We start from the raw sequence: 27,354 nt of genomic DNA on the forward strand, positions 1-27,354 counted from the left end.
CAGAGAATTCAACCATAAGATAATGCCTTAGCCCCTCTGCTATCAAAATGCTCATACTTTACAATAATTTAAATTTATTTGATTGTTTTTTTAATTCTATTTCAAAATAGAAACATTTTATTGTGGCACAAAAAGAGTAAAACACAAAACTGTGGGACTGCAATTTAACAACAGAAACAAACTTAAGCATATATTATTTGCAATCATTAAAAAAAATGTTTTGAAAAACTAATAATAAATTTTCTAAATGATTGACTAATTTTAAAATCAGCATTAAGTGAAAAAATTTCTATTTATCAATAAAACTTCATACTGGAAATTTAAAAACAGCAGTTCATATAAATTAAAACAAAAAATAACTAATTTTATTAAATAACTTTGATTTATCCATGCAGGATTCTACTTACTGCCTAGTTGGGTAGGATGTTAGGAATGCAACAAGAAGAAAAAACAAAACACACAAGATTAGAAGTTAATACATAACTATGTTGAAAACAAAAAATTACTTTTAATAATGATTTTTAATTGACTATTATACATACTCAAACCCTTAATTTGAAGCTCAAAGTTTGAGCTTAAAAGTTACTGTACTAAAGAATCAGCATATTAGTTTTAATTTAAACTACAACTAAAAAATTAAGTCATAGAAACATTACATTTACAAAGAATACAATTCAAAACAGATAGTTTTGTTAGTAAACAGATGTTTAATACACACTGTATTACCTATTTTCCAGTTCCAAGTGTGGAATATTAAACGGAAATCTAATAGTCATTTTTAATAAAAATATGTATGTGATGTGTATGATAGTCATAAAACTAAACTTATATGTTATATTTCGTTATAAAAGAGGTATTACACATGATACTCACATATAATATATACAACCATATAGCTTTTATTTTATTTACACATTTAAATTATATTTACGTACGATACTTGCATATAATATATACAGCCATACAGCTTTAATTTTAATTACAGATTTAAAGTATACGAGGTATTATGTACAATACTTACATACTATTAATATATACAACCATATAGCTTTAATTTTAATTACAGATTTAAGTGGCACTAAACTATACCTTCCTAAATATTGCTTGACAATGAATAATCCTAATACATTTGAAAGATTAGATACTGTAAATTATGACACAGTGCAGCACAACAAAATGGACATAATTTATGCTAGTTGTTTTAAGTCAAAAACTAAGTTTCCTTACTAACTAGATTTTGTATTCCAATCAAATTTTTTTAAACATGCATACTGTAAGAAAACTTTTCTGTATACAAGAAAAAAACACATTACCAAATTAAAGAAATAAACAGTTTGCTACCAATTACTGATACACCTCATTATAACATTAAAAGGAGTGAAAAGCTGTTTTAATATATTACATTTGTTTTTGCATCAACCTTTAAGTTACCATACTTAACAAAGTGGTATCAACTTACAACTTCAGCCAATCCAGAGATTACTTTTCCCAAGGTAGTTAATGATTTGTTTATGTTTGCTCCTTCTTTTAACCTTGTACCTTGTGCGCCTGTAGAATCTGCACGTTCACTTCCTGCCAAGTCAACAAGGCTAATTTTGCTGACCTAAAATATAAAGCTGTTTAATACGACAAGCAGTAGAACCGAAGACAACAGCAAAGCATCAATAACAACCCTAAGCTTTCAATTAATCAATGTATCAGAATATCTACCATGCTATAATTGATATTTACAGAGAAACAAGAGTTTACTCTGAATCGAAATCAAGGTTGAAGTACAAGATCTGAGAGAGAAATATTCTTATACAAGAATCTAGGTTTCTGTCTCTACCAGATTTATAAACAACATCATGACCTGATCCAGTAGTGTGCTACTCACAAATCCTACATTATTAAATAGTTATAAAAGTTCAAGAAATCTTTTGTTTGATACCAGAGGTAAATTACCTTTTCTGCAACCAATCCTGTGCCTTTGTCCTGTCTTCTCTGTGTGAAAATGATTGTGAAAACTGCATGTGAGCGACTACTGGTTTCATTCATGTTTGTAGCTGCTACAGTTCTGTTTTTTGGAAGGATAAAAAATAAAGTTACAAAATTCTCCTCATCTCAGTCATGATTCAATTTTATAATAAAGGGATTATTTTTATATAAAAATTACACTTCTCTAACTCAAGTTTTTACTTTCCATAACTGTTAACAAGTGTTGGTTTCTTAAATCCTGGGGTCAAAGTTAAAAAATTATTCTAAACACATTCTCAGAATAAGTAAAAGTAGGCTTAATTTTATACACTTTAGAGCACAACAGACAATAAAACAGTTTACCTAGCTTTGTTGCCTTCATCCATGAGTTGATTAATATCATCATAAGATGTAACAGCAAGTTTGGAAAGATCTTCAACGTAAGGTCCAAGAGCAGGATGTTCCCTTACTCTCAAATTATTTTTATTTTTTGGATTAAGCAGGTCTCGGACACGTTCACAGTATATTTCCATATAACTAACCTATATAGGTGAAACAAAAAAATAATTATTCTCAAAATTTTCAAATCAAAGCTACTTGCATAAATCTCTAAGATTAAGCAACTGAAAAACTTTTGAACAGAAATTTTAAAGAAAATCAACAAGGTTTAAATAAAGGTAAAGACTCTTTTTTGGTATTTTTTAAATTTTATAATCAATACAAACTTTTTTAAAATCACATGCAGTTAGTAGTTATGTATTAACTTTCTTCTGAGGGGCTCGGTTTAATATACACGTTAAGTAATTGTACCATAACTTTTGATACATCATGTGTATCTTCACAAAATTTGGTAGAATTTTAGTAAAGATTGCAAGTCGTTTGAACAAAAAAAAAATCACACTTTTTTAAATGAAATATTTTTACTTAAGATCTTTTGTAAAAATTGTCTTTCTTATCATTAGTCCAAGTGATTTCATGTTACGACTAAAAACTATTCTTCTTTTAAATAATTTTAAGTATTATTTGTATAATCTATAAAACCTTCTAATTACATTTCAAACATTTGTTTTCAGTAAGATTTTATATTTTATGTTATTTTCTATACTCTAACTATGTGGAGTCTGTCAACTGACCAACCTCGTAACCGTCATAAAAAAATTAGGAAATATAAATTATGTTTTTTCTGTGATAGAAATACTACATATTATAACACAAAAATACAAATGATTAGTCTAAGTGGCTCAAGTCTCTTAATGCTATGTATTTACATATATATTTACTATACTAACCTTCCAATAACACCAAGCTAACATTACATACCTATATATGTATAGAGTAATTACAATGATATCATAGAATTCCATTACAATTTATTAAACTTAGTAATCAAGATTATTTAGATTTTAAAAAGTATAAAACTTTGAACAGATCAATGACACAACCTACCACACTGAGAAAACCACTCTGAAAACATTCTAAGCTGTTGATTGGTTATTCACGTCACATACTGTAATAAGAGTATATAAGGGACTATTTAAAAAAATGAAAAGAGTTTAATGGGGCCACCATGTTTAATTCAGTACACAAGTCATATCTTAGCAAAATAAAAAGATAACAGATTCTTATTTAATATTCTAGCTTGTCAATATTACTAATTTGGGTTCCTAGTTTATACAAAATTATGGACTTAGTATTTTAACATCACAAACCAGCTATTTTTGTAGATTCTAACACTTACTTCCACAGAATACATCATGTCTTCATCTGAATTTTTTATTCTGTTGAATAAATCTTTACAGATGTGAGGGATTATTCCTTCTTGTCCTTCTTCCTGTTTACCCATCATGGTAAAGCTTTTTCCAGCTCCTGTTTGGCCATATGCAAATATGCATACATTGTACCTGAAAAAAGATTATATATGCAGTATATAGAGCACATACTGGATTACAAAATTAAAAAAAAATATATCCAATTCCTCAACTGTAAAATAAGTGTCATTTACAGAAATACCAAGTAATACATGAACAAAAATTTATTGATAAAAAAAAATATACCATTTAAACTTCCATAATTCATTACTAGAAAAACAGGGGTATTTCCTACATTTTTCAGATACATTTGTTCTGGCCATCACCAGGCTGACTCTGACCAAAATAGGTGGTAAAGTAGCTTTGTTTTTGCAATACTAAGCAACTGTGGTTTAAATGTTGTACGAGTTTCATTAATTAAATATCTCAAGATATACAACTAATAAAATAAATTTATTGGTTTAAACATTCATCCTTTAAAGCCACAGGAATGAAATAACTTCTTATAGTGATAACCACCGAAAAAGACGATCCGGGTTGGTTACCACCAACCACCGAGACAGACTATCCGGGTTGGTTACCACCAACCACCGAGACAGACTATCCAGGTTGGTTACCATCAACCACCGAGAAAGACTATCCATGTTGGTTAGCATCAACCACCGAGAAGACGATCCGGGTTGGTTAGCATCAACCACCAAGAGACGATCCGGGTTGGTTAGCATCAACCACCAAGACAGTCGATCCGGGTTGGTTAGCAGACTATCCAACCACGAGGGTTGGTTACCATCAACCACCAAGACAGACTATTCAGGTTGGTTACCATCAACTACCAAGAAAAATGATTTAGGTTGGTTACCACCAAGCACTATGAAAGACGATTCAGACTGGTTATTGTTAATGATACAAGTTGCTTACCATGATATCAAATATTATGATTCAAGTTGGTTACCATTACATACCAGAGAAAAATGATTCAAAATAAACCAAAAGTTAATTAGTCTATGTTCACAGCATAATCTCACTATAAGATAACAGCAATGGTTAAAACCAATCTACAAACCTAGTGCATAACTGTAGACACTTGTTTGTTTGTTCACAATTGAAACACAAGTAAACTTTTGACCCATTGTGTGTAAAATCACGTTTGGAATATGTTGCACATTTGTCCATATAGAATAACAAAATCAATACCATGACAGGCTGAAAACTGAAGTTTTAGATTATTCAATATGAACAATCAAATATTGTATTTGAAGTCATACCAGATCCACATGAAAAAAAAAAACCTAACTGATTAATGGCTGAAATGTTGGATAGCCTCAAAAGTATATTTACACTAAGAAAGAAAAGACTTGAACAGCATCCTGTTTTACTTTCCACTAGCTGTAGCGATTTGATATATATATATAATTTTATATGTAGAAGAAACACCTACAAACATCACACCATAATACCTAAGGCTGTCTAGACTGTAAAACAAATAGTAGTGTGAATGTAAGTGTGGCTGAAAACAAAACTGACTGCTCTCAGAGATCAGTCCGCATTTTGTAAAACAAAACTGACTGCTCTCAGAGATCAGTCCGCATTTTGTAAAACAAAACTGACTGCTCTCAGAGATCAGTCCGCATTTTGTAAAACAAAACTGACTGCTCTCAGAGATCAGTCCGCATTTTGTAAAACAAAACTGACTGCTCTCAGAGATCAGTCCGCATTTTGTAAAACAAAACTGACTGCTCTCAGAGATCAGTCCGCATTTTGTAAAACAAAACTGACTGCTCTCAGAGATCAGTCCACATTTTGTAAAACAAAACTGACTGCTCTCGGAGATCAGTCCACATTTTGTAAAACAAAACTGACTGCTCTCGGAGATCAGTCCACATTTTGTAAAACAAAACTGACTGCTCTCGGAGATCAGTCCACATTTTGTAAAACAAAACTGACTGCTCTCGGAGATCAGTCCACATTTTGTAAAACAAAACTGACTGCTCTCGGAGATCAGTCCACATTTTGTAAAACAAAACTGACTGCTCTCAGAGATCAGTCCACATTTTGTAAAACAAAACTGACTGCTCTCAGAGATCAGTCCACATTTTGTAAAACAAAACTGAGTACTCTCAGAGATCAGTCCACATTTTGTAAAACAAAACTGAGTACTCTCAGAGATCAGTCCACATTTTGTAAAACAAAACTGAGTACTCTCAGAGATCAGTCCACATTTTGTAAAACAAAACTGACTGCTCTCAGAGATCAGTCCACATTTTGTAAAACAAAACTGACTGCTCTCAGAGATCAGTCCACATTTTGTAAAACAAAACTGACTGCTCTCAGAGATCAGTCCACATTTTGTAAAACAAAACTGATTGCTCTCAGAGATCAGTCCATATTTTGTAAAACAAAACTGATTGCTCTCAGACATCAGTCTACACCTAGTAAAATAAAACTGAGCACAGTCAGGGATCACATTACAACATTCTATGAAAAATGATCATATTCAGAGATCAGCCTTAACCATTTTACAAATTTTTAAAAGGTCTCAACTGCAACCTACAATTTGGGACAACAGTTTTTTTTGTTGGAACTTTAGCTAGAGAATAATTTTAAAATAGTATTTATGTACAAATCCTCAATGAAAATTATTAACAAAATACAACCAAATTTTATACATTGTTTTATACAAATATACTCTCAAACAACAGTAATCATCCTAAGCTGCAGGACTGAAATTAGTGGTTAAAAATTTATTGTGGTTTAACACTTCACAACTAAAAAACACAATCAGATTTGTGAACTCAGGTGGAACATGTAATTATGTCTATTATTGTTTTAACTATTATTTGCAACCAAGAAATAATGATAAAAAAGTGTAATCCTGGTATTTTTAAGTCAGCAAAGGTAAAGTGAAAAAAATTTTTTTCAGCACGAGTGGTGAATAGCTAACACTGACAATCTTAACTGCTTCATATCAACACATCCAAATATAAAGACTATAAAACAAAATTACACCTCATAGTAGTAAATAGTAATTTTAACCACTGTTCCACACATACATGCACATTTTTAAGAAAACAAAAACTTATATCACTTAGGCTTAATTGAGAGTTAGGCTAAGTTACAAGTTACATTTTTCAATAAAACAAGTAATATAAAATTAATACCTTACAGGTAAAGAGTAAAATAATATTTAGTTTGTTTTACTGAAATTCCCTAAGATATATATATGTAGGTTTTTAAAAGATTTGTTTTAGAAGTTTTTGCTCGATCATACCTCAACATTCTGAAATATAGACGTACTAACGGTAATGGCAAATCTGGCTTTCTTAGACACTGAATAGTTCTGATATGAAAATGGCATATAAAGTGTAATAGTCATCTAAAAGATGTAAGAGTTCTGTTAATTCTAAAAAGTGAAGACTGGTTATCAGTAGGTTAACTGTGTTTGGTAAATCATTTAATTATATCAGAAATACTTACAAGATATTCTGCTATTCAAGTGATTGGATTATTTAGAATAAATATTCATTTAACCCCTGAAATATGTAAATGTTTTTTTTTATCTTTCTGCACATATATAATCAATTCTGAAACATTATTTTATTAACTCAATCCAGCATTTGCTTTTTTAATTCATTATAAATTCCCTAACAGAAAATTATCTTTGCACAGATAACACCTGAAGAACTTTATGTTGTAGGCTATTTAAAACTTGGGATTCTTAAAGGCCATTAAAAGTAGTAAAGGTTTTCTTACCCTTCAAAAGAATGATCCAACATATCTTCTCCAATGTCTCTGTAAACATGTTCTTGTGTAGCAAAATTTGGGTCTTGGGACTGAAAGCAGAAATAAAACTCTTTGTTGTATTTTTAAACTGAACAAGTATTTTCTAAATTACACATTTATATTTCAAATAGAGCTATATTCACTGTAACTCATCATATTATACAAAGCAGAGTAACACGTTGCAACTCGCATCCTCAAACTGTCAAATTTTTTGTTTGAATGTTTGTAAGGTTAGTACTTAACTGACCGTAAAAATAAAATACTACCTTTCACATTATATTTAAACAAACTACCTTGACTAAAGATTAGCAGTCTAACAGAACTTTTTAAAATTAGTATTAGAGACTTTTAAACAATAACCATGCTTTGTCTTATTACAGAAAAGCATTTTTAAACATTAAAACTCATCTCTCATCAAGACAGTATTTTCTTTCATATTAGAAACTGTTCTTACATTTAGTGAAATAAAAGGACTACATTAAACATATCAAAATTGCTATTAGCACAAAACTGAAAGCTACTTACATCATGTGACCAATAGGAATAGTCAAAGTTAAAACTTTTTGTGGAATCTTTAGTTCCTTGAGGAACTTTGGGATTTATAATACCTAAAATAAACAAAATAATGACATTTAATTTGGTTAATGTATTAATTTTATTTCATGTTTTGTTGATAACTACTGCAGGCTTACCTTACTGTTTGAATCTGCAAAACAACAGGTCATATATTGTCATGAAATCATGGTTCACACAGGGTATTGTTTTCAGAGAACACATCTCTTGGTACCCTCCTTAAATGTGCTTCAAAATTAAAACAAGAATTTAAGCTTGGAAATGGTTTAACACATCAGTTGAACATCTGTTAAAAAATACAGTTATGTATAGAAACCTTACAATATTTCTTCATTACCCCTTAACAACTTATCAGGAGTCTCAAATAATACAGCTGTTTACTCAGAGTTACAAATAATCAGAAAAACAGAAATCAAAGCGTATCATTTGAAACTACGTTGCTTTTACCTAGCACCACAAAGTCATTATCAACATGAATATTTGTGAATAAACACTATTTTCAAGTCACTTCGTGCACTTTCAAAAGGTTGGCCACAATTTTTAACATTACCATGTGGTTGGCCATTAGACAGTCAACCGAAGAGAGATTTATATTTAGTATTTAATTTCAAGCTGTACATTTGTAGATGTGTTTAACATCAGAATCTGAAGTGAATGTGTAATAAAAGAATAATGAACATCCCTCAAAGATGAGTGGTGAAAAAGATATAAAATACTGAAAAACTATTCACTAATAGAGGCAGAAAATTAAAACATATGTTATATGATTTATCACATTTCTTTTGAGTCATGCATCTACTTTACAAAATGTTAGCACGTCTTCAAGGCAAATCCCAGGATCCAATGGGTTTTTGAAAAGAAATGTGACAAAATACACAAGACCAAAAACTAAATCCTGGTTTTCAGATTTAAAATATTCATTATATGATGTCTTTGAACTGCTGTTTTTTTTTTCCAAAAGGGAACAAAAACTTCTGATAACAAAGAGCAGCAAAATTCAAAATGTAAAAACATCTTTCACTATAAGATGTAAAATATACGAGTTCCTTTTTTAGCCCTCCTTTGGCTGAAATCCCCAAATATTTGCATAATATTTTCAACTATCATAGGCATGTCTTGGTTCAGTGTATTATACTAATTAAAAATTAATTATTAAGTTATTTTTAACACATTAATGATACACTACTTATACAAGTCAGCACACACATATAAATCACATGTCTGTTTCATATTTGGTAACAACAGATTTAAAATGACTAAACAATGGGCTCAAGTATATAACAAAATACATGCAAACATTGTTGATAGAATAACTGGTTCAGGTTAGAAATTTAAACAAAGTTACATGAGCATTATCAGTGCTAGCCTTCTATAACAATGAAAAACTAAAAGTGAAGCTAAGTCAGCACCACCCACTAACAACTCTTGGGCCCCCCCTTTTACCAGTGAATAGTGGGATTGACCTTTACATTGCAATGCCCCTCATGGCTGAAAGGGTGGGATGTGGATTCAAAACCATGACCCTTAGATTATGAGTCAAGTGCTCTAATCACCTGGCCATACAAGGCTAGAAAAAATAATACACACACTTAGATCAAATTAATACTATTTGAAAGTATACTTTACATATATGGCTTTGGTTTAAATAAGTTTAGCCTATTTTTAGCTTGAAATGACTAATTTTGTTGTACAATTATTTTAATAATGTTGTTTGATAACTTTACTGGTGTCAGTGTTTAATGTGTCACTTCAGCCTCGGTCTGTAACTTTACTGGTGTCATGATTCTTTAAAGCCAAAACTCTATGCTATTTTGAAGACAAAAAAGTTTCTTTTATTACGTAAATTAAGTAATTTAATACACTCAAACACCTTTTTAGAATTATCTTTAATAACTTAAAAGCACGTAAAAGGAACAAAAGAGAGGGGAAGAAATCAATAGGTTAGCAACACGCAACTAGACTGAGTATGCTGTAGAAGTGCTGTTACCATGACGACAGATGCACCATGGAGAGAAAGTTAGATTAGCAGACGCAATTCGTGCTCTGCTTTACAGTGAAGAAAAACAAGGCCTAGTGTGGTAATACCACGAAAGGTAAGTATCGCTTAATGCTGTTAGAACGGAAAAGGAAAAATAGCATAAACCTTTCTTCAGCCATGGAAGAATGGCGGAAATATTTGATAACGCAATTCAGTCCTCGTGCAAAGGAAATAAAAACAATTGTTTTATTTATTTGACTTCAGTTCTTAAATTGCGTCTGTAACCAACACAACAAGAGAAATATTAAGCCGAAAACATTATTCTGTTGCAGAATAAAAGAAATAATAACTGAAGGAAAATTCTAGTATTCGTACATCTCAATGCTTTGAAATGAAATATTTCTTTTGGGCGATAGATCATGTGAACAAACTGTACATCGGGTGGAGGGAGGGGCAAAAACAGAAGAAAGGTGAGACATGGCTAACGATAGTCACGTGATACCTATAAATGAAATACCGTTAAGCCGATATCACGAACCTGAGAAATAAGTGTTTTGATTTGTTTTGAATTTATCGCAAAGCTACACAAGAACTATCTGCGCTAGCTGTCTAATTTAGCAATTACAGACTAGAGGGAAGACAGCTAATCAACACCACCCACTGCCAACTCTTGGGCTACTCTTTTCCCAACAAATAGTGGGATTGACCGGTACATTATAACGACCCTCACGGCTGAAAAGGCGAGCAGGTTTGATGACAGGGATACAAATCTACAACCCTCTACTTGCAGGTCAAGCGTCCCCTAACCACCAAGGCTCATGAAAAATGAAAAAGAGGCAAAAAGTTTAGGTATAAAAAATATGTACGTAAAAATAAAATTGGTGTATATACAACACGAAATGACAGGAATATAAACAAACAGATAAAATATAGACGGATCCCACGTACACTTCACACTTTGTTTTTCTCTGAATTGGCTGGGTTTTCTTACAAGTTATTTTGATATTTGATAACATTATTTTTTCTTCTTAACTGTTTTTTTTACGACTTTATGACCATGCGAATACCTTGCTTAGATGAATTTGTTTCTGTTTAAATACGAAACTTCAAAATAGGTTATTTACATGCGCTGTTCTAAACGCAAGAAATGGACTCTGAATTTTGGCATTATAAGCCTCCAATCTTCCGCCGAGCCACTTTCGGAAGGTCTGGTTTGTTTTGAATTTCGCGCAAAGTTATACGAGGACCATCTGCGCTATCCGTCCCTAATTTAACAGTGTAAAACTAGAGGGAGACAGCTAGTCATCACCACCCACCGCCAACTTTTGGGCTACTCATTTACCAATGAATAGTGGGATTGCTCGTCAAATTATAACGCCCCCACGGCTGAAAGAGCGAGCATGTTCGACGCGAAAGTGATTCGAACCCACAACCCTCGGATTACGAGTAGAGTGCCTTAACCACCTGGCCATGCCAGGTTGTTTCTAAAGGAAGAATATTTAAATAAATATAATATAATATAAATATAAATTAACAGAACTACAAAAACTTAAATTATATGAGTTGTGTTAATTCTAATAATGCTGAAAATCGAAACAAATGAAACAATTATTTTAAAAATAATAATAAAATAAACCGAATTCTCAAACATAAACGTGTTAACAAATAGCTAAAAAGAAGCTTGTTTGAAATTTATTCAAGAAATCAACAGAATCAGATTTATTTATTCTTTTTGGCTGGTTTACAAAATGACAAATGTAGCTAAGTACGTGTCAGAAAACACTAGCTATTATCATCTTACATTGTTTGTCTTAAAGCAAAACTACAATGGAATATCTACAGTGTTCACCGCGGGGAATCGAGCCCCAAATTTTAACGTTGGGATTCCGCAAACTTACCGCTATCCCACTGTACTAACAATAAAGGCCAATCGAGATAGGGCCCTGAGAACAGAATTTCAAGGTTTTCCCAAAATATGCCGTCTATTGGTACTATAGGTTTGTCCATCAACAAAAAAGAAAACATCACTTATCGGGAACATTTCAAGCAGAAGCTTTCTGCTAGTCGCTAAAAACCGGGTTTTGATAACCGTGGTGGGCAGAGCGCAAATAGCCCACTGTATAGATTTCTGCTTAATAAAAAGCAAACAACCATAGTGTTAGTAATATTTTGGTGCAACAGACACGCGAACTGGCGCATTAAAATAGCCTTGACACCAGGGGGAAGTGTCATCGAACTCGTGCCATGACAAATGACGAGTTGGTACTATTAAATTTTCCTCAGCTTAATTAAGTTTTGCCTTTAGACAACTACTTCTCAGGGAAATGTACAAAACCAGAGTGAACTAGTTAGCCTCCCAGAGAGGTTCTGAATGAGCCAATGAATGAATCAATAGAATGTCGCTTTCAGTACAGTTACAATATTTCACGTTTGCAAGTGCGTGTGTGTCTTTTTGTACATTATAGAATGAAGATTAACGTCGTTTTTATTCAACTGGTTCCTATAAAATTTTCGCTCAAATTTAAACGTTCTACATGCGCATGGCCTTGCATAATTTTAAATTAACACGTGACAGGAAAAGCACCCCGGCCAGTTATCGGGCTATTGTCGTATGATCTAATAGTGGAAGTCTGAACGTTATCCGTGTTTTCAAAGTGCGGAGCACGCTTTCGCGACAACGGAACGCGAACCATAAATCATCGGATATCAGTCTGTCTGGTCATGCTAGCCACTAGACCACGCCTGCCTCATAATTAATGATACTATACAAAGGGTCAAGAAACATTAAAAATACGTAAGGAAAACGAAGGAGAGTTCTGCGAGTTTTAGTTAAGTAGGTGTAACTCGTCCACTCCGGAAGTCCAATATAAAGATTGAACTAAAAATTCAATGTAGAAACATTCTATAAATCTATACATTTTGATCCAAGTCACCCCCGTCGAACAAAATTATTATATTCGTGAAAGTTCTTTTTGACAAAAACAATCTGACGTAAGAGAAATGATAGTCAGTAAGAAAGCGTCGTCAGGACTCGATCAATTTTCTCAATAACCAATATATATATTATGGCGGATTGATTCAGACATCCATAGACACGCATGTCTGTGTGTTTTTTTTTTGTACCATCACGCCATTTTGTGAGCTTCAATATTTCGAAATAACCACTTTTTTTGTTCTTTTCTCCTCTTTCTTCATGACGTAAAAAGTGTAATTCACTTATTTCACAATCTTGTAATTTAAAGTTCGAGTTACTGTGCGATTATTTGTTCGAAAAATCTTTAAAGAAAAAACACGACGTATCTACGATTTTGGTGTCTCTTGGAAAAACATGTATGTGGGACAAATGAGAACCCCACCAATATTATACTTGTTGAATAAATATTTTCCCCAATTATAATTTATGAAAATGAAAGCAGTCAACCAAATAATTTCGGGGTTGTAACCGTCATCACAATATGGCGTTTTAACCATTCGAAACAGATGCAGTTGTAGAGTCAACGATTACAGCTATATGTCTACGCTGAGTGTACCAGCATACTGGAACCAAAATATTCTATCAACATACATACACACACACACACACATCGTCTGTTGTCAACGAATTTTAATATACTCCAAGTAGGCTTAGCTAAAATTACTGACGAAATATTACAAGAACGAAAAGAACCTTGGGAAGGTTTGAAAATAAACACGAACGTGGATATCAGTTGAAATGTTTTTGTTTTGTTTTTAATTTCGCGCAAAGCTATCTGCGCTAGCCGTCCCTACTTTAGCAGTGTAAGATTGGAGGGAAGGCAGCTAGTCATCACCACCCACCGCCAACTCTTGGGGTACTATTTTACCAACAAATAGTGGTATTGACCGTCACGTTATAACGCCCTCACGGCTGAAAAGGCGAGCATGTTTGGGGCGACGGGGATTCAAACCCGCGACCCTCGGATTACGATTCGAATGCCTTAACCCACCTGGCCATGCCGGGGCCAGTTGAAATGTATTAATAAGTTAATTCAAAGTATCCGATGTTGGTCTATTTTGAATTTCGAGCAAAACTACACGAGGGCTATCTGCGTTAACCGTCTCTGATTTAGCTACTTGGGCTATTTTTTTTTAAACCAAAAATAGGAGGATTTACCATCATCTCATAACACCCACACAGCTGAAAGGGCGAATATATTTGGTGGTGCGGTTACACGATACAATGTTGAAGTTTGAATACATTAATGGACTGAAAATTTATGTTGAATGAAAATGAGACGACGTTTCGGGTTTCCTTCATACAGTGTCCGAAACGTTGTCCCTTATTTTAATCAACAGACACTTGCAGTTCATTAAAATACTCAAACTTATCCTGTTTGCTCTGCCTAAAGTTCCACCGAAACAAGGTTGAACAAATAAAAATTCGAAAAAAAAATGCGACTTTTAACTTGACATATCTAATCCTTATAACACCATTTACCATAGAACAAGAGTCTCATATAATCTGAATGTTAAGTGAAACAAAATGGTTAGAAAAACAGTACTTTCGCTGTTTCTTTTGTCTGTCCGATACAGAAATTTTCAAAGTTCGTAAATCAGAAAGTATTGTGATTGTATTGTAAATATTTATCAATTCCGGTTATCCTTTGTTTTTCCAAACGATGTATTTATGAAACATACCAAACCAGAAGACATTAGATTTCATATGAATGATTGCGTAAATGTACATATAACACTAGAGACATAAATGTCCTATTTAACCATACAGCGTACTTCAAGTGATTTCACGTCAAATCAGACAAGTGTTTCACGTTTCTGTAGACATACACATTTCTCGTAACATGGGCCCGAAAGTCACTATAGTTGTCATAATACTACAGCCATACCAATTTAAAAAGAGTATTTAATGCAACACTGAATGCGCTGTTTTCACGAGTAGGGAAAATGTTGATGGGTTTTGTTTTTTTTTTAAATGAGTCTGTTCCATATTCGTTTCGTTGTCAACTTTCTTTGTGAAACATATTAAACTGAAGTAACAATAAGAATTATCCGAGTGATAACATTTGTTTTCATACTTTAACAGGTTCGGCATAGCCAGGTGGTTAAGACACTCGTCTCGAGGGTCGCGGGTTCGAATCCCTGTCACACCAAACATGCTCGCCCTTTCAGGCGTGAGGGCGTTATAACGTTACGGTCAATCCCACTATTCGTTGGTAAAATGAGTAGCCCAAAAGTTGGTGCTGGGTGGGTGGTGATGACTAGCTGCCTTCCCTCTAGTCTTAAACTGCTAAATTAGGGACAGCTAGAACAGATAAACCCTCGTGTAGCTTTGCGCGAAATTCCAAAACAAACAAATATACTTTAATGTAAACTTACACAAGGATTATATGCGCATGTCCGTCCTCAACTTTTTAACATAATACAATAAACACCTATCGCCGACTATAGTTGGATATTCTTGTCTGACCGACCCTTGGAATTTAACCGTCAATATAACGCACCTGCAGACCCGAAGCGTGTTTGTGCGGCAATGAGTTGCGAACCATGGATCTTTGTACTCGCACTCCAGACACGTTAACCACTAGATCAAACCCTGACCAGCTAAATAATATTTTGAACAGTAATTTAAAAGTAAGGCAAACGTTTATTCAACTAGTTTAACAATTTGAGATTACAAACTTAACTGTTTAACAAGTTTATGATTTTTACTGACTGAAACCGACATAACTCCGAGAATTCTGGGAACAGGACGAAACCAGAAATATAAGACTTTAAAATGTTAAAACGAATGAATGTTTAAACTAAAACGTTTCATCAAGCAGACCAATGGAATGCTCAACACTCGAATTTCAATACCCTTCAGTACGGGTGATGTTCACATATTGTAAAACATTAAGATTTCTTTTATGTTGTTATAACACTAAATGGATTTGGCATGACCCGTTCGTTAGGAGCGCTCGACTCGAAAATCCTTCTCATCGAACATGCCCGTTCCATATGGTTGGCGACTGAGGCAGCCCTCAGGATGTGAAAATTTGTGGCTTACCAAAAATACCGGCCGACCCAAAGCTAGTTGGGGTTAGGGTTGTAAAGTGATGGAACAGCACTATGTGTAAATACGTAAATAAATAAGTGTAAAAACACTTATTTTCTAAGTAAAATAAAAAGACTCCAGCGGTACTTCATGGAATTAACTCTAATATTGATAGCATTTTCAATTAATTTTTGATTAACCTGTATGTTACGTATAGGGGTCATCAATGTAACAACCAGCAAAATCTCGAACCCTAAAGCAATATGGCGTATATACAGTTCATATAACTGTATTTTGAACAGACAACTTGTTAGTCTGAGATCGTTATGCGTAAAAACGTATTTTGTTATAGAAATAATAGTATTATTATTTATTTTTTAAGTTTTATTAACATAGTGAGAATTTTGAAATAGTTCTAAGTTTAGTTTTTATACTACAGGTAATTAGTTAACGTCAAACTATTGCATCATATAACACCCACATCTGGACAAATAACCCCTGTGAGACATGACGTCAAGAAAATGTCATAACGTGGGTAGATGCAGCAAAAATCACAATTACACAATCAAAACGCTTTACGGATATTCGTCTTGTTTTGTTTTTTTCCTTTCTTTGTCTTCTAGTGCAGCGTCCGTAAGAGACGGAGAGCTATTGGAAGCCGTACCTACGACACTTACGATATGCATTCCCTATAAAATATGGGTTGTTCCACCATTGGCATCGTGCGAGTGTTCAAGTCCACTTATGTCTGTACTAGTCGTGCTGGCGCCACAGTGTATCCATGATTACTCATCGCTAAAACCGGACTTTGGTGTACGTGAACATACTTGTACACATTCGTCCGGAGACAGTTCGTCACGTAAGGCCTAAAAACGTCCAGTAGATGAAACAAGAAGCCATATGTGTAGCCTCTTGTTTCGCCGCACTTTAATACACACATAGTGTATAGTCGCTACAGCAAGCAAAGACTGTTAAATATGATACAACTAACAGTTTTAATCGCGTCAGAGCATGTAGCAGACGATACCAATAACTTGTTCTTTTATTGATACGGTTAGTACCTAGATACTTCAAGCTTCACCGATAAAGAGCCTTTAGAAACTAAAACTAAAGTATTAGTACCACACACGGAAACATACACTACCGTAGTGGAGTTTTATATGGTTCTTTAACAGATTGGCTCATACTGTATGTTAAATATTCCACTGTATACTATAGCAGTAGAGTTTTTGGGTTTTTTTTAACGGACTCACCCTTGCTACATTAATAATACCTCGTGTTATTTAATAAACTGTTACAAAGTACTCCACCATGTTATAATATTTTAGGTCTTACTGCAAAAACAGGGAAAGCCTCAGTAATTCAACAAGCGGCCAACAGCTAGCACTATAAAACAAATCAACTTGAATCACTTTCGCAGTGATTTAAATGTAATTGTTTCAATTACGCCTTTCCACAACAATTTGTAGGCTAACTAGTGTAAAACGTTATAAAAAATATAACATGTTTCAGAATTTATTTTTGGGGGAAATTTTTCATGGGTTTTAATTTCTCTTACAGAAGGTATTATCTTTATCAGCTCTTGAAATATTGTAACTGTAGCTAAACTGTTTACAACAGTGTTATTTACACACGTTGCAAACAACCTAACCATCCAGTAAACTACTTGGTAATGCACTGCATGCTTCACAGAAAAGCACATTTTACAGGCGCTGATATTCATTGGCCTAAAGACAAACTCTCTTCTTCGATCGTCTTTCTAAGCTCGAAGAATACCTGAACATAATGTTAGTTAATAAAGGGTTTGATTTTCCAGTCGCGTCTCCGAAACTATTACCAATTAAGTTTTGATTTTTCTGAGGGCATTATCTATAACAACTACTTTTAATTCTAATCAAGACAATGTTTAGCTTACTGTAATTCAAAGCATGACAATTTTTGTTTGTATACAATATATTAAATATTTATGTAGTCGTTACTACTTTCCGTCGTACAATTAAATATATTTTATTTGAAATTTTTGTAATTTTTACCTAAAGGTAAAAAGTTCCGTAGAATGTCTTGTACTGGGATACTTTCCCGAAATTCTATGGCTGTTTTGTTAAAATCTAATTATAACAATATTTAAATTATAATTTATATATGTTAAAGTAAACCAAATAATCCAACATTGAAAATCACATTTTATTGTAAATTATAAATGAGATCTGATAACTAAAATAATACGACAATTTAGCTCATCATCAAACCTATATATTTACGAAAATTAAGTTTGTTATTAGAAAATAAATTTTATGAAAATTATTAATCTGTTATGAAAAACCCACGAAGAACATACAGAACTGTTTTTGATACAATATAGCCCAAATAAGTGCTGAAACTGTAATCACTGACGCGTTTTTTAAACCTAAATAGACTTTACGCTTTGCCAATTTATACATTTCATAAAGTACAGTGTAAGGCCTAACTTTGTACAAAAGTACTATATATTATTATTATTATTATAACATGAAAAAGTTGCCTTGAAATTTATTTTAATTATACTTTATTCATTTTACAGTTTTTCAGGTTATGCTTTCATTTTCATTTCATATGAAAAACATTAAATACACCTTATTGCGTGTAACATGTTTTTGTGGCATGAAACAAATCAGATCGAACAATCACACACACTCGCTGTGTAGTAAAATACAAAAATACAGTACACGTAAATGATTAATACATATCACTAATAAATTAAAAGCACTGGCACTTCAGGTAAGAGACTTACATGTTGTATTTCCACCCATAGAAATGATGCATTTGCAGTCCTTGCCTATTTCTCGGTTGTTGAAAGGCCGCACTCGAACCGCCACCTTAACTGACGACATCTTGTTTCGTGCCGAAGACGCCCAAGCGTCTTAAAACGTCTGAAAAATATAACAGAAAGTGTTTTAATATTTATCTCACACAAAACTCATTTGAGACTGTAAATATAATATAATGCAATACAATATAATATAATATATAATATAATGGATAGTTTGGAACATTAAATAAAATTGTGTATGGTACGTTTTACACAGCCTAATTTAATTCAGATCACGTGTTTTTGTCCGCTTATTTAAACGTGATCATGCAATTTTCTTATAGAATCTCTTTTTACCTCAGTTCGAGTACTCTTACGACAAAACAGGAGAATTAAAAAACTTTAGAATTGAATTGTTTTCGTGATTTGTGTTAAACAAATGAGAAAACCATGAGTACCACTCTTTAAAATAAAATCAGTATATTACTTGAAATTTTCCAATAATTATATCATAATTATTCATACATGAAATATTAAGTTAGCTACATCTCAAGTTTGGAAACAACAACATAAAACAACTTTTTATTTGCTCAAAGAAACCATCAAGATGACATTACTTCCAAGTTTCTCCAGTTTTCGCCACAATTGCAAGGTGTGAAATAATTACTTCTAACATGCGTAACACCTATGTTACAACCACCCTTTCCACCAACTAGTCACACACTTTAAATAAAACACTGAATAACACACATCGTAACAACAAATACTTGAAGATCCTCACGTGCAGAGCTATCATCCGAGTCGAACTAGCAGAATTCAATCATTACAAGTCTGTAAAACAGTCAGACAAAAGCTTCAAATTTATTAAAATTGTATATTTATTAAATGTTGTATCCAGGAATAGGGTCGTTGTTGTTTTAGGAGATAGAAAACATATCGCTTGTTTCTCAACAATGGTTGCTTTTTTACTTGTTTTGAAACATGGGTAAGAAAAAAGGTAAGAACCGAATTTGGTATATCATCTCATGAACAACGTTTTGTTTAATAATAATAATAATAATATATCCTCATGGATATATATTGGTGTATTTTTAGTATAACTCGGATGTTTAAAACTGTTTGTAGTTAACTAAAAAGCCACACAATGAGCTAGACTTCTCGCTGTGCCAAATTGGAGGGGGTTAAAATCTTTGTCTTTTACATTTAACGAAAGATAACAACATAGAATATCATGACATATTTTCTTATTACCATACAAGTCTCTTCGGAACTATGCATAAAATAAGAAAATACGTGGTACTTCGGAAAGTTAAATTACAAAGCTGCCTTACAATTGAAGGTTCACAACCTACAAGACAAGACTTATTTGAAACAACGAACTTTCATGAAATTTCTAGAACGTTTTATTTTTAATTTCGCTCGCACGTATAAAAATACAAATTACTTTTGAAGAAAAAATATTTTTAGAACACTTCGCAAGCCTCATTTGTTGCTTTCCTATCACGTATTATAAGTTCTTCGTTTCATTTTATTAAAATAATCTACAAGCATATAAGCTTAAAAGCGTCCTCTGTAGACGAAAGAAAACGACTATTCTTTCATTATTATTATTTTTCTTTTGAGGTATATAGCGCTGCATCGCAACTGCGGATTTTGTAAAGGATTTCTTGGAAACATTTCTACCTTGGAGGACCGCCTCGCGAATTGCTGATGCCTAGATGTCTGCTTCAAGAACTATATAACTGTTTTACTGTCATGGAAACTATTGATCTTACGCTGTGCCAGTTCTATCTGCAGTAGATCTATTACGTAAAGAGCCAGACTTGGCTTAAGTCGACTTACTGGTCAAGAGTTGAAACATCGTACCTGGTACAGAATCACCATAAAATGAATGGACGATAATTTAATGCCCACAAAATAATAATTATCCTCCAACTTGGCCATAACAAGCTGTTTATCCACTGAAACGAGACGCTTAAAAATGATAATGATAACCTCCTAACCATTCTCAAAGAGTGGTTCACTATATATACAACACATAATCACGTTTCTTTGTCACTTTGAGAAAGAGTAGCAACACATACCAGTAATTTGAGCATCTGTGAACTGTGAAGAATTACAACACATGTATCAACAGACGACCTTCACTTCACACCAATAATTGTACAGAATACGTTAATGCGTGTTCTTTGATGCAAAATATGAAACAAGTTCCATCTTATTAACTCACCATCTTATTATTTAAAAAAATCAATGTATATATTAGAGTTAATACACGGAATATTTGTATTATTTCCCAATCAGCTGGTTTCTCGATTTATAAAATTCGCGAAACCAACCATTGTCAACAAGAGGTCAAGCTGATGAATATCGTAAATACCTCCCTTCAATTACACACCCAGCAAACTGTCTAAAGTCTACTTTCCGTTTGTTTGAATTTAACACCACTATCGACAACACAGTAATCATCAAAGTTTGATGCAGATACTCCAAACTTGTACAAAAATACTATTTTACAATCGGTTTTGACCTCCCTGGTTTTATATGTACATGAGTAATCCATTCAGATAAGCCGCTAAGAGAATGGAAAGTAAACCACTTTTCAACAACAATGGCAGTGACGATGGCACTAAGAAATTGGACAAAAAACACTTTTCAACAACAATGGCAGCGACGATGGCACTAAGAAATTGGACAAAACCACTTTTCAACAACGTCTGTGGCTTAAGGTACTGAGTAACTGGAGAAGATACCACACTATTAATATCAATCAGGATCCAAGAAGAGATATGGAAAAAGGAATGTCCTAATGTGCAACGGCAACCAATGTCATGACAAAGTTGGATAGCGAACAGAACAAAGTGGTATTAGGTAACTAAATGATTGGACGACAAATTATTTACCAGTTATGTTAATCATAATTCAGACAAGAAGTTGAGTAAGAAAATACCTACAAGTGATATTAATCAAACTTTAGCCACCAAACGGTTGAATAAGAAAATACTTAAGTGATTTTAATTACTAATTAGTTAAAATTGTGACAGTACTCTAGAATGTTTAACAAAAAGTAAACAATTATTTTCAGAAATCAAAGGAACGACGGATTGACTACTAAACAATTACCTACAGATTTTAATGTGTTCAAGAATTAATAGATCTTTTGAAGATTTTCTTCGATTAACAAAATGATAAAAAAAAAATCCAGTGACAAATACGACGACGAATGGAGAAACACGTCACGTGAAATAAACCGAAAAATCAAAGTGTCATAATTTCCAGAAGTATCGACAAGAAACGTAGAAATACATCACGTGAAATAAACTGAACAAAAGTATCAAGTGATTTCACGATCACCAGGAGTGTCGACAAGGAACTTAGGAACATCTTATGAAGTAAACTAGAGAGAAAGAACAAACAATGTTACATACAGTTTAGAAAACATCAAGAAACTAGTGAAAATTTGCGCTATCGAAACCATTGATTTTTGTTAATAATGGATCGAAATAACACTTAAAATATCACTGAGCAATAAAACATTATTTATCCAGAGATAATGGTTGAAAAAAAGTGATTAAAGAATCCTGCTTCTGATTGATGGTCGCTAATAATCCAACACAAGTGAAAAATAGATGAGACAATTATGAATTTTCACGTTGCTAAACTTATACGTGAAATTTTAAATATCGATGAATTGCTAGATACGTTAACTATCATATCAGCTGGCAACATTATACTATAATAGAATTCTTGCTTTTATGATACTGAAAAAACGTTTTTATTATGCGATGAGCAACTCCCAACTTCGTGAAATGTTTATCCTGTATGCATGTAGATTTGCAGTAGGGATCACAATTTTCCCGTTTCGCCTCCGTTTCCCATCATGGAGAACTATACTTTTCTCCCTTCTCAGGATGCAGATATGACGTCATTAATACGTCACACGCGAATCTGATGCACTGGCACGGGTAGTCAGCTAGTAGTAAACAATATTTCATCTCGGAAACTTAAAGTTCTGTCAATCATAGACAATTGTAAAATTACTGTTTGTTAATATCCTAAACACCGTCGTTTCGTTATTCTGAACGTATCACTGACAAAATAGGGTTTTTTATGCCCTTGTCTTTCTTCTCCATCCTCATTTTTTCAGTAAAATCGATTTTTATTTTAATTCAAAGAAAAAAATAAAAAGTTGAATATCTAACAAACAGTATACCAGTATGGCACTTTTAAGAAATGTGTCACTATATTAGTTAACCTGCTGCACTTTACATTTTTAACTCTACATCAGAGTTAACCCACTAACCTCCTTGCTGTTAAGATAAACAATTTCTGCTCCATTATTAACACGATACCCACATGCTGAAAGTAGAGAAGTAGACTATTAGCCTACTAAACAAAGACAAAATATTACGGAAGTCAACCATAATATTACTTCGAAATTCATCAAGTAAATCGTCAATTTATTTTTTTCAAAACACGTACTTTAGTTACAGGACATCAAGTGCCGATCCAACAGACACTATGATTTGATGTGTTTCTGTATATAGTCAGATACACTGAAAACTCGATTTAAAATGTTGAAAATGTTATCTGTTTGTGTTTTATAAACCCACTTCTAGTGAAAAACAACACTCCAAAGAGGTTGTTGTTTGTCTTTCACTCCTCTCCCCTAACGACATGACAGTATAAAAAAAATTGGATTAACATTTTGTACAATATTTACTGCCGTTAGAATTTAATTTATCCATAAACTCCAACACTGTTCTACAGCACATTAGAATGGCTTAAGCAAACACACACACACACACACACTAATAACGAATAATTATAATTCAATCCTGCCTTAGCTGGTGCTCACTTGCCTGCATAATCAGAAGGTAAAACTTAACACCACACGTCACGTCTGAGTAAATACAGTAAACAAGGAGACGGATTATATTTGATCCGTTATTCATATTAAGCTATTTAAGGGCTATCTGAGCTAGCCATCTGAATGTCGAACTGATAAACAAGGCCTAGCCAACAACATCCACTGCCAAATCTAATCGAATACTGTGATTTAAACTTTGCTCTTATTACGCACTCAGCCATAAAGTACGGATAATGAATCCTAGGATCTAGTCTGGCATATTGACCACTAAACCACGTCTGGTCCAAAGGGGATGGAAAAAAATGGATGTATTATCCGAATATCAGATTCATCGTCTATTGAAATTCCAGCCTTATTGTAATTAAACACAAAGCTACACACCATGGGTTATTTATGCTCTACCTACTACGGGTATCGAAACCCGATTTATGGCGTTGTAAATCCGCAGACATACCGTTGTGTTACTAGGGGGCGAAACTCAAGTCTTAAGTTTCTAAAAATTGTATTGATTATTAGGCCTTTATTTGAAAATAAATCTTCCATATTTCAGATTTTGATAAATGGTACTAGAACACTCACGTTTCACGCTCATAATTATTTATTTCCCAATACCTATTTTAATATTTTTAAACCACTTTAAAACCATTTTATTTTCCTAAAAAGTTCTATTTCTCAACGAAACAAATAAAATATCAGTCTCTTCTGCTCTGGGTCTCCTTTTTGCCACCAACTCGTCCTTTATATTTTAGTTTATTTTTAAAAAAATGTATTTTTCTAATTTCCTAGTCTTCATTGTGTTATATCCATTAACAAACATTGATAACGTGGATGTTAGTTAATACAGTAAGTCAACAAACAGATTTTTTGCGACTAAGAGCTAAAGGAATTTGAAATAATTAGTTCTGATGTATTTCACTATCGGGTATCAAGATCAAATTACCTTTTCTTTGTATAATGGAGCAACGCTATCTAAACGTTGTATACACTGCCGACCCTAATCTGAACTGATAGCCCAGAAGGACGAACCAGCACCAACCGCTAACACCATCTATTCTAATCGAATAGTGGAATTTGAATGCAATTCTTGAGCGTGATTTTACGAACCAAGGAACAATGGGATTCAATCCGACCTAGAGATACGAAATGAAGGTACTTTTGACATTGTCTAAATGGTTAGTTGGATACACCAGCGCCATCTGGTCTCGTGTTAAAAACAACCAACAGCTAGTTTAGCATAAGATCAGGAAGACAAAATACTTATGTAAATTAAGTGGTGTACAGATACTCAATGAGAGAATTTGATTGTTTGTTGCCACTCAAGAGACAATCTGATCTCTGTTCACCACTGGAAATCAAACTCCTAATTTTAGCGTTGTGACTCTCTAAACTTACAAGTGAAGGAGAGAATAATAGTCAAAACGCGAAATGATGATATTTAGACCAACCATTGGACCAAAAGCTTCATTCACACAACTATCGTTCTATTCCAAGAACATTTAAAACCATTTATTGTGGCCTAACCTGACAAAATGACACTTTCTAATATACGCTCACATACGTAAGTAGCGAATAAGTTTCGTCCCCATATTTGAACTCGAATACCAACTGACTTCTACCCCATACATGCATAATGGTTTCTTTGTTGTTGTTTTTAATTTCGCGCAAAGCTAAACGAGGGCTATCTGCGTTAGCCGTCCCTAATTTAGCAGTGTAAGACTAGAAGGAAGGCAGATAGTCATCACCACCCACTGCCAACTCTTAGGACACTCTTTTACCAACGAATAGTAGGATTGACCGTCAAATCATAATACTCCCACGTCTAAAAGGGGCGAGCATGTTTGGTGTGACGGGGATTCGAACCCACGATCCACGGATTGCGAGTCGAGCGCCCTGAACACCTGGCCATGCCGGGCCCATACATAATGTTTTCGAAAAGTACGTAATATAAACACTAGTAAAAGGTTATTCGGACTCCCTGCCTAAAATCTCCAACTCAGGCTATCTTCGTTGTTTATATAACTACGGCTTCTCTCACCTGTAAATGCCTTAAGCTGAGAAGCGTTAAGAATATACAAAATAATATCGAAAACCTTTTTAAAATAGGACTAGATTTAATTCAGTTCATTCCTGTTGGAACTACACGGAGCTAACCAATATGTTGATGAAATTATTCTAAAGAAAAATCAAACTGAATTACACCCACGTCCAACGGCATCAAAGTTGAACGTTAACTTTTAACAGCTTTTACTTAGGTACAAAATTATAAATAATAATAAATACACACAAAGGTAACTAAAACCTATGAATATACATACCAAATTTTATAATAAAATGAAAGAAAAAGAAAAGGACTCCTTGTGGTAGAATATCAGTGTTCACGAATCAAGAAGGAATTTCTCCATTGTCCTCAGCTTTTAGGTATTTAAGGGAGAGAAACAGGACTTTTGCTAGTGACTTCAATATACATAGATATATATGGATATACACACAAAGAAACTGTATAAGGGTAGATGAAACATCTGTTAAACTTACTCAGTGTTTTAAAAGGCTACACCCAGAACTATATCTCCTTTGCAAGCCGACAAGTCCAAAATGTCTTCCACTATGGGAGCGGAAGCTTCATCTTACACCTGACGTCACTAACCGTTGATGACTTCACGGTAGCAAGTATCCAATCAGCAAAAAGGTTTTCTCTGCTGCACACCCTATCGATCAATACAGCAGAGAAGAGCATGTGCACCCCTGCAGTAAAACCGCTACGGTACAAGTCCATTGACAGCAGCCAAGCGGGTTGGTATTCATGGATCTTAGTGTCGACATAATCCATAGAACAACTAAACTGAACAAGTAGCAACAGCTAAAGAATTTATACAAGCGAGTTCTAAACAATATTTATCTTCCAGCACGCATGTTATCGACAATAAAGACCTTCAAGTGCTGTAAACAAAAACAGATTTTGTTGAGAACAAACAGCAATAGACAGTCCACGCTGTCAACTGGTGTTAACATATTGGAACGGCGTTGTGGTTGTCAGCTGAAATAAAACGTTACCATCATCATAACTACTTGGTAGCAACATTTTGATAAAAACCCATATGGTAACAGTTTACTTATTTTGTTCATTTATTATTAAGCCCAACGGGTATCGAATCTCGGTTTTTAGCGCTACAGGATTTTAGACTAACAGCTGAGTCACTAGGGGCGTATAATACAATGATTATTTTGTTTGTTTTTTTAATTTCGCGCAAAGCTACTCAAGAGCTATCTGCGCCAGCCGTTCCTAATTTAGCAGTGTAAGACTAGAGGGAAGGCAACTAGTCATCACCACCCACCGCCAACTCTTGGGCTACTCTTTTACCAACGAATAGTGGGATTGGACGTCCCATTATAACGCCCTGTGACTGAAAGGGCGAGCATGTTTGGTGCGACGTAGCTTAAAACCCACGACCCTCAGATTACGAGTCGAACGCCTTAACCCACTTGGCCATGCCGGTCCGCATAATGCCACGAGGTAAAATTAAAATACATAATGAATTAGGATTATCAATAGTTTATTCTTTGTAATAGATCATAAATAGACATTAAATCTGG

At 33.6% G+C, this 27,354-nt stretch overlaps 2 protein-coding genes across 12 annotated transcripts in view; both read right to left on the bottom strand.

The window, feature by feature from the left end:
* The window catches only part of unc-104 (kinesin family member unc-104), a 118,509-nt gene that overhangs the window by 59,165 nt on the left and 31,990 nt on the right, over nucleotides 1-27,354 (bottom strand). For 6 of the 11 annotated variants that reach the window (XM_076509035.1, XM_076509036.1, XM_076509041.1 and 3 more), the window contains exons 1-2: nucleotides 1,945-2,045; nucleotides 1,460-1,603 (exon numbers count right to left, since the gene is read on the bottom strand). The gene's annotated coding sequence lies outside the window, so the exon portion shown is untranslated. Of the gene's footprint in view, nucleotides 1-1,459; nucleotides 1,604-1,944; nucleotides 2,057-2,319; nucleotides 2,499-3,694; nucleotides 3,858-7,514; nucleotides 7,595-8,069; nucleotides 8,153-18,875; nucleotides 19,015-27,354 lie in introns of those variants that run through there. The other 5 variants (XM_076509038.1, XM_076509037.1, XM_076509042.1 and 2 more) reach the window with 1 other exon arrangement.
* LOC143251796 (kinesin-like protein unc-104) lies at nucleotides 1,451-26,590 on the bottom strand. Its single transcript, XM_076503041.1, has 7 exons — nucleotides 26,392-26,590; nucleotides 8,070-8,152; nucleotides 7,515-7,594; nucleotides 3,695-3,857; nucleotides 2,320-2,498; nucleotides 1,945-2,056; nucleotides 1,451-1,603 (listed from the first exon to the last, which is right to left on the bottom strand). Exons 1-7 carry the CDS (start codon nucleotides 26,588-26,590, stop codon nucleotides 1,451-1,453), a joined length of 969 nt encoding a protein of 322 aa, XP_076359156.1.

Source organism: Tachypleus tridentatus, chromosome 6, assembly GCF_004210375.1.
Source record: "Tachypleus tridentatus isolate NWPU-2018 chromosome 6, ASM421037v1, whole genome shotgun sequence".
In the NCBI taxonomy this organism is placed as follows: Eukaryota; Metazoa; Arthropoda; class Merostomata; order Xiphosura; family Limulidae; genus Tachypleus; species Tachypleus tridentatus.

Bases quoted from the DNA above. Each gene is read 5' to 3' on its own strand.
- LOC143251796 (XM_076503041.1), bottom strand. From the start codon at position 26,590: ATGGATTATGTCGACACTAAGATCCATGAATACCAACCCGCTTGGCTG. The intron at 8,153-26,391 runs GTAAGATGAAGC...TGTTTATTTTAG, and splicing joins AACGGTTAGTGACGTCAGGT to GTATTATAAATCCCAAAGTT. The intron at 7,595-8,069 runs GTAAGTAGCTTT...TTCTGCTTTCAG, and splicing joins ATTCCTATTGGTCACATGAT to TCCCAAGACCCAAATTTTGC.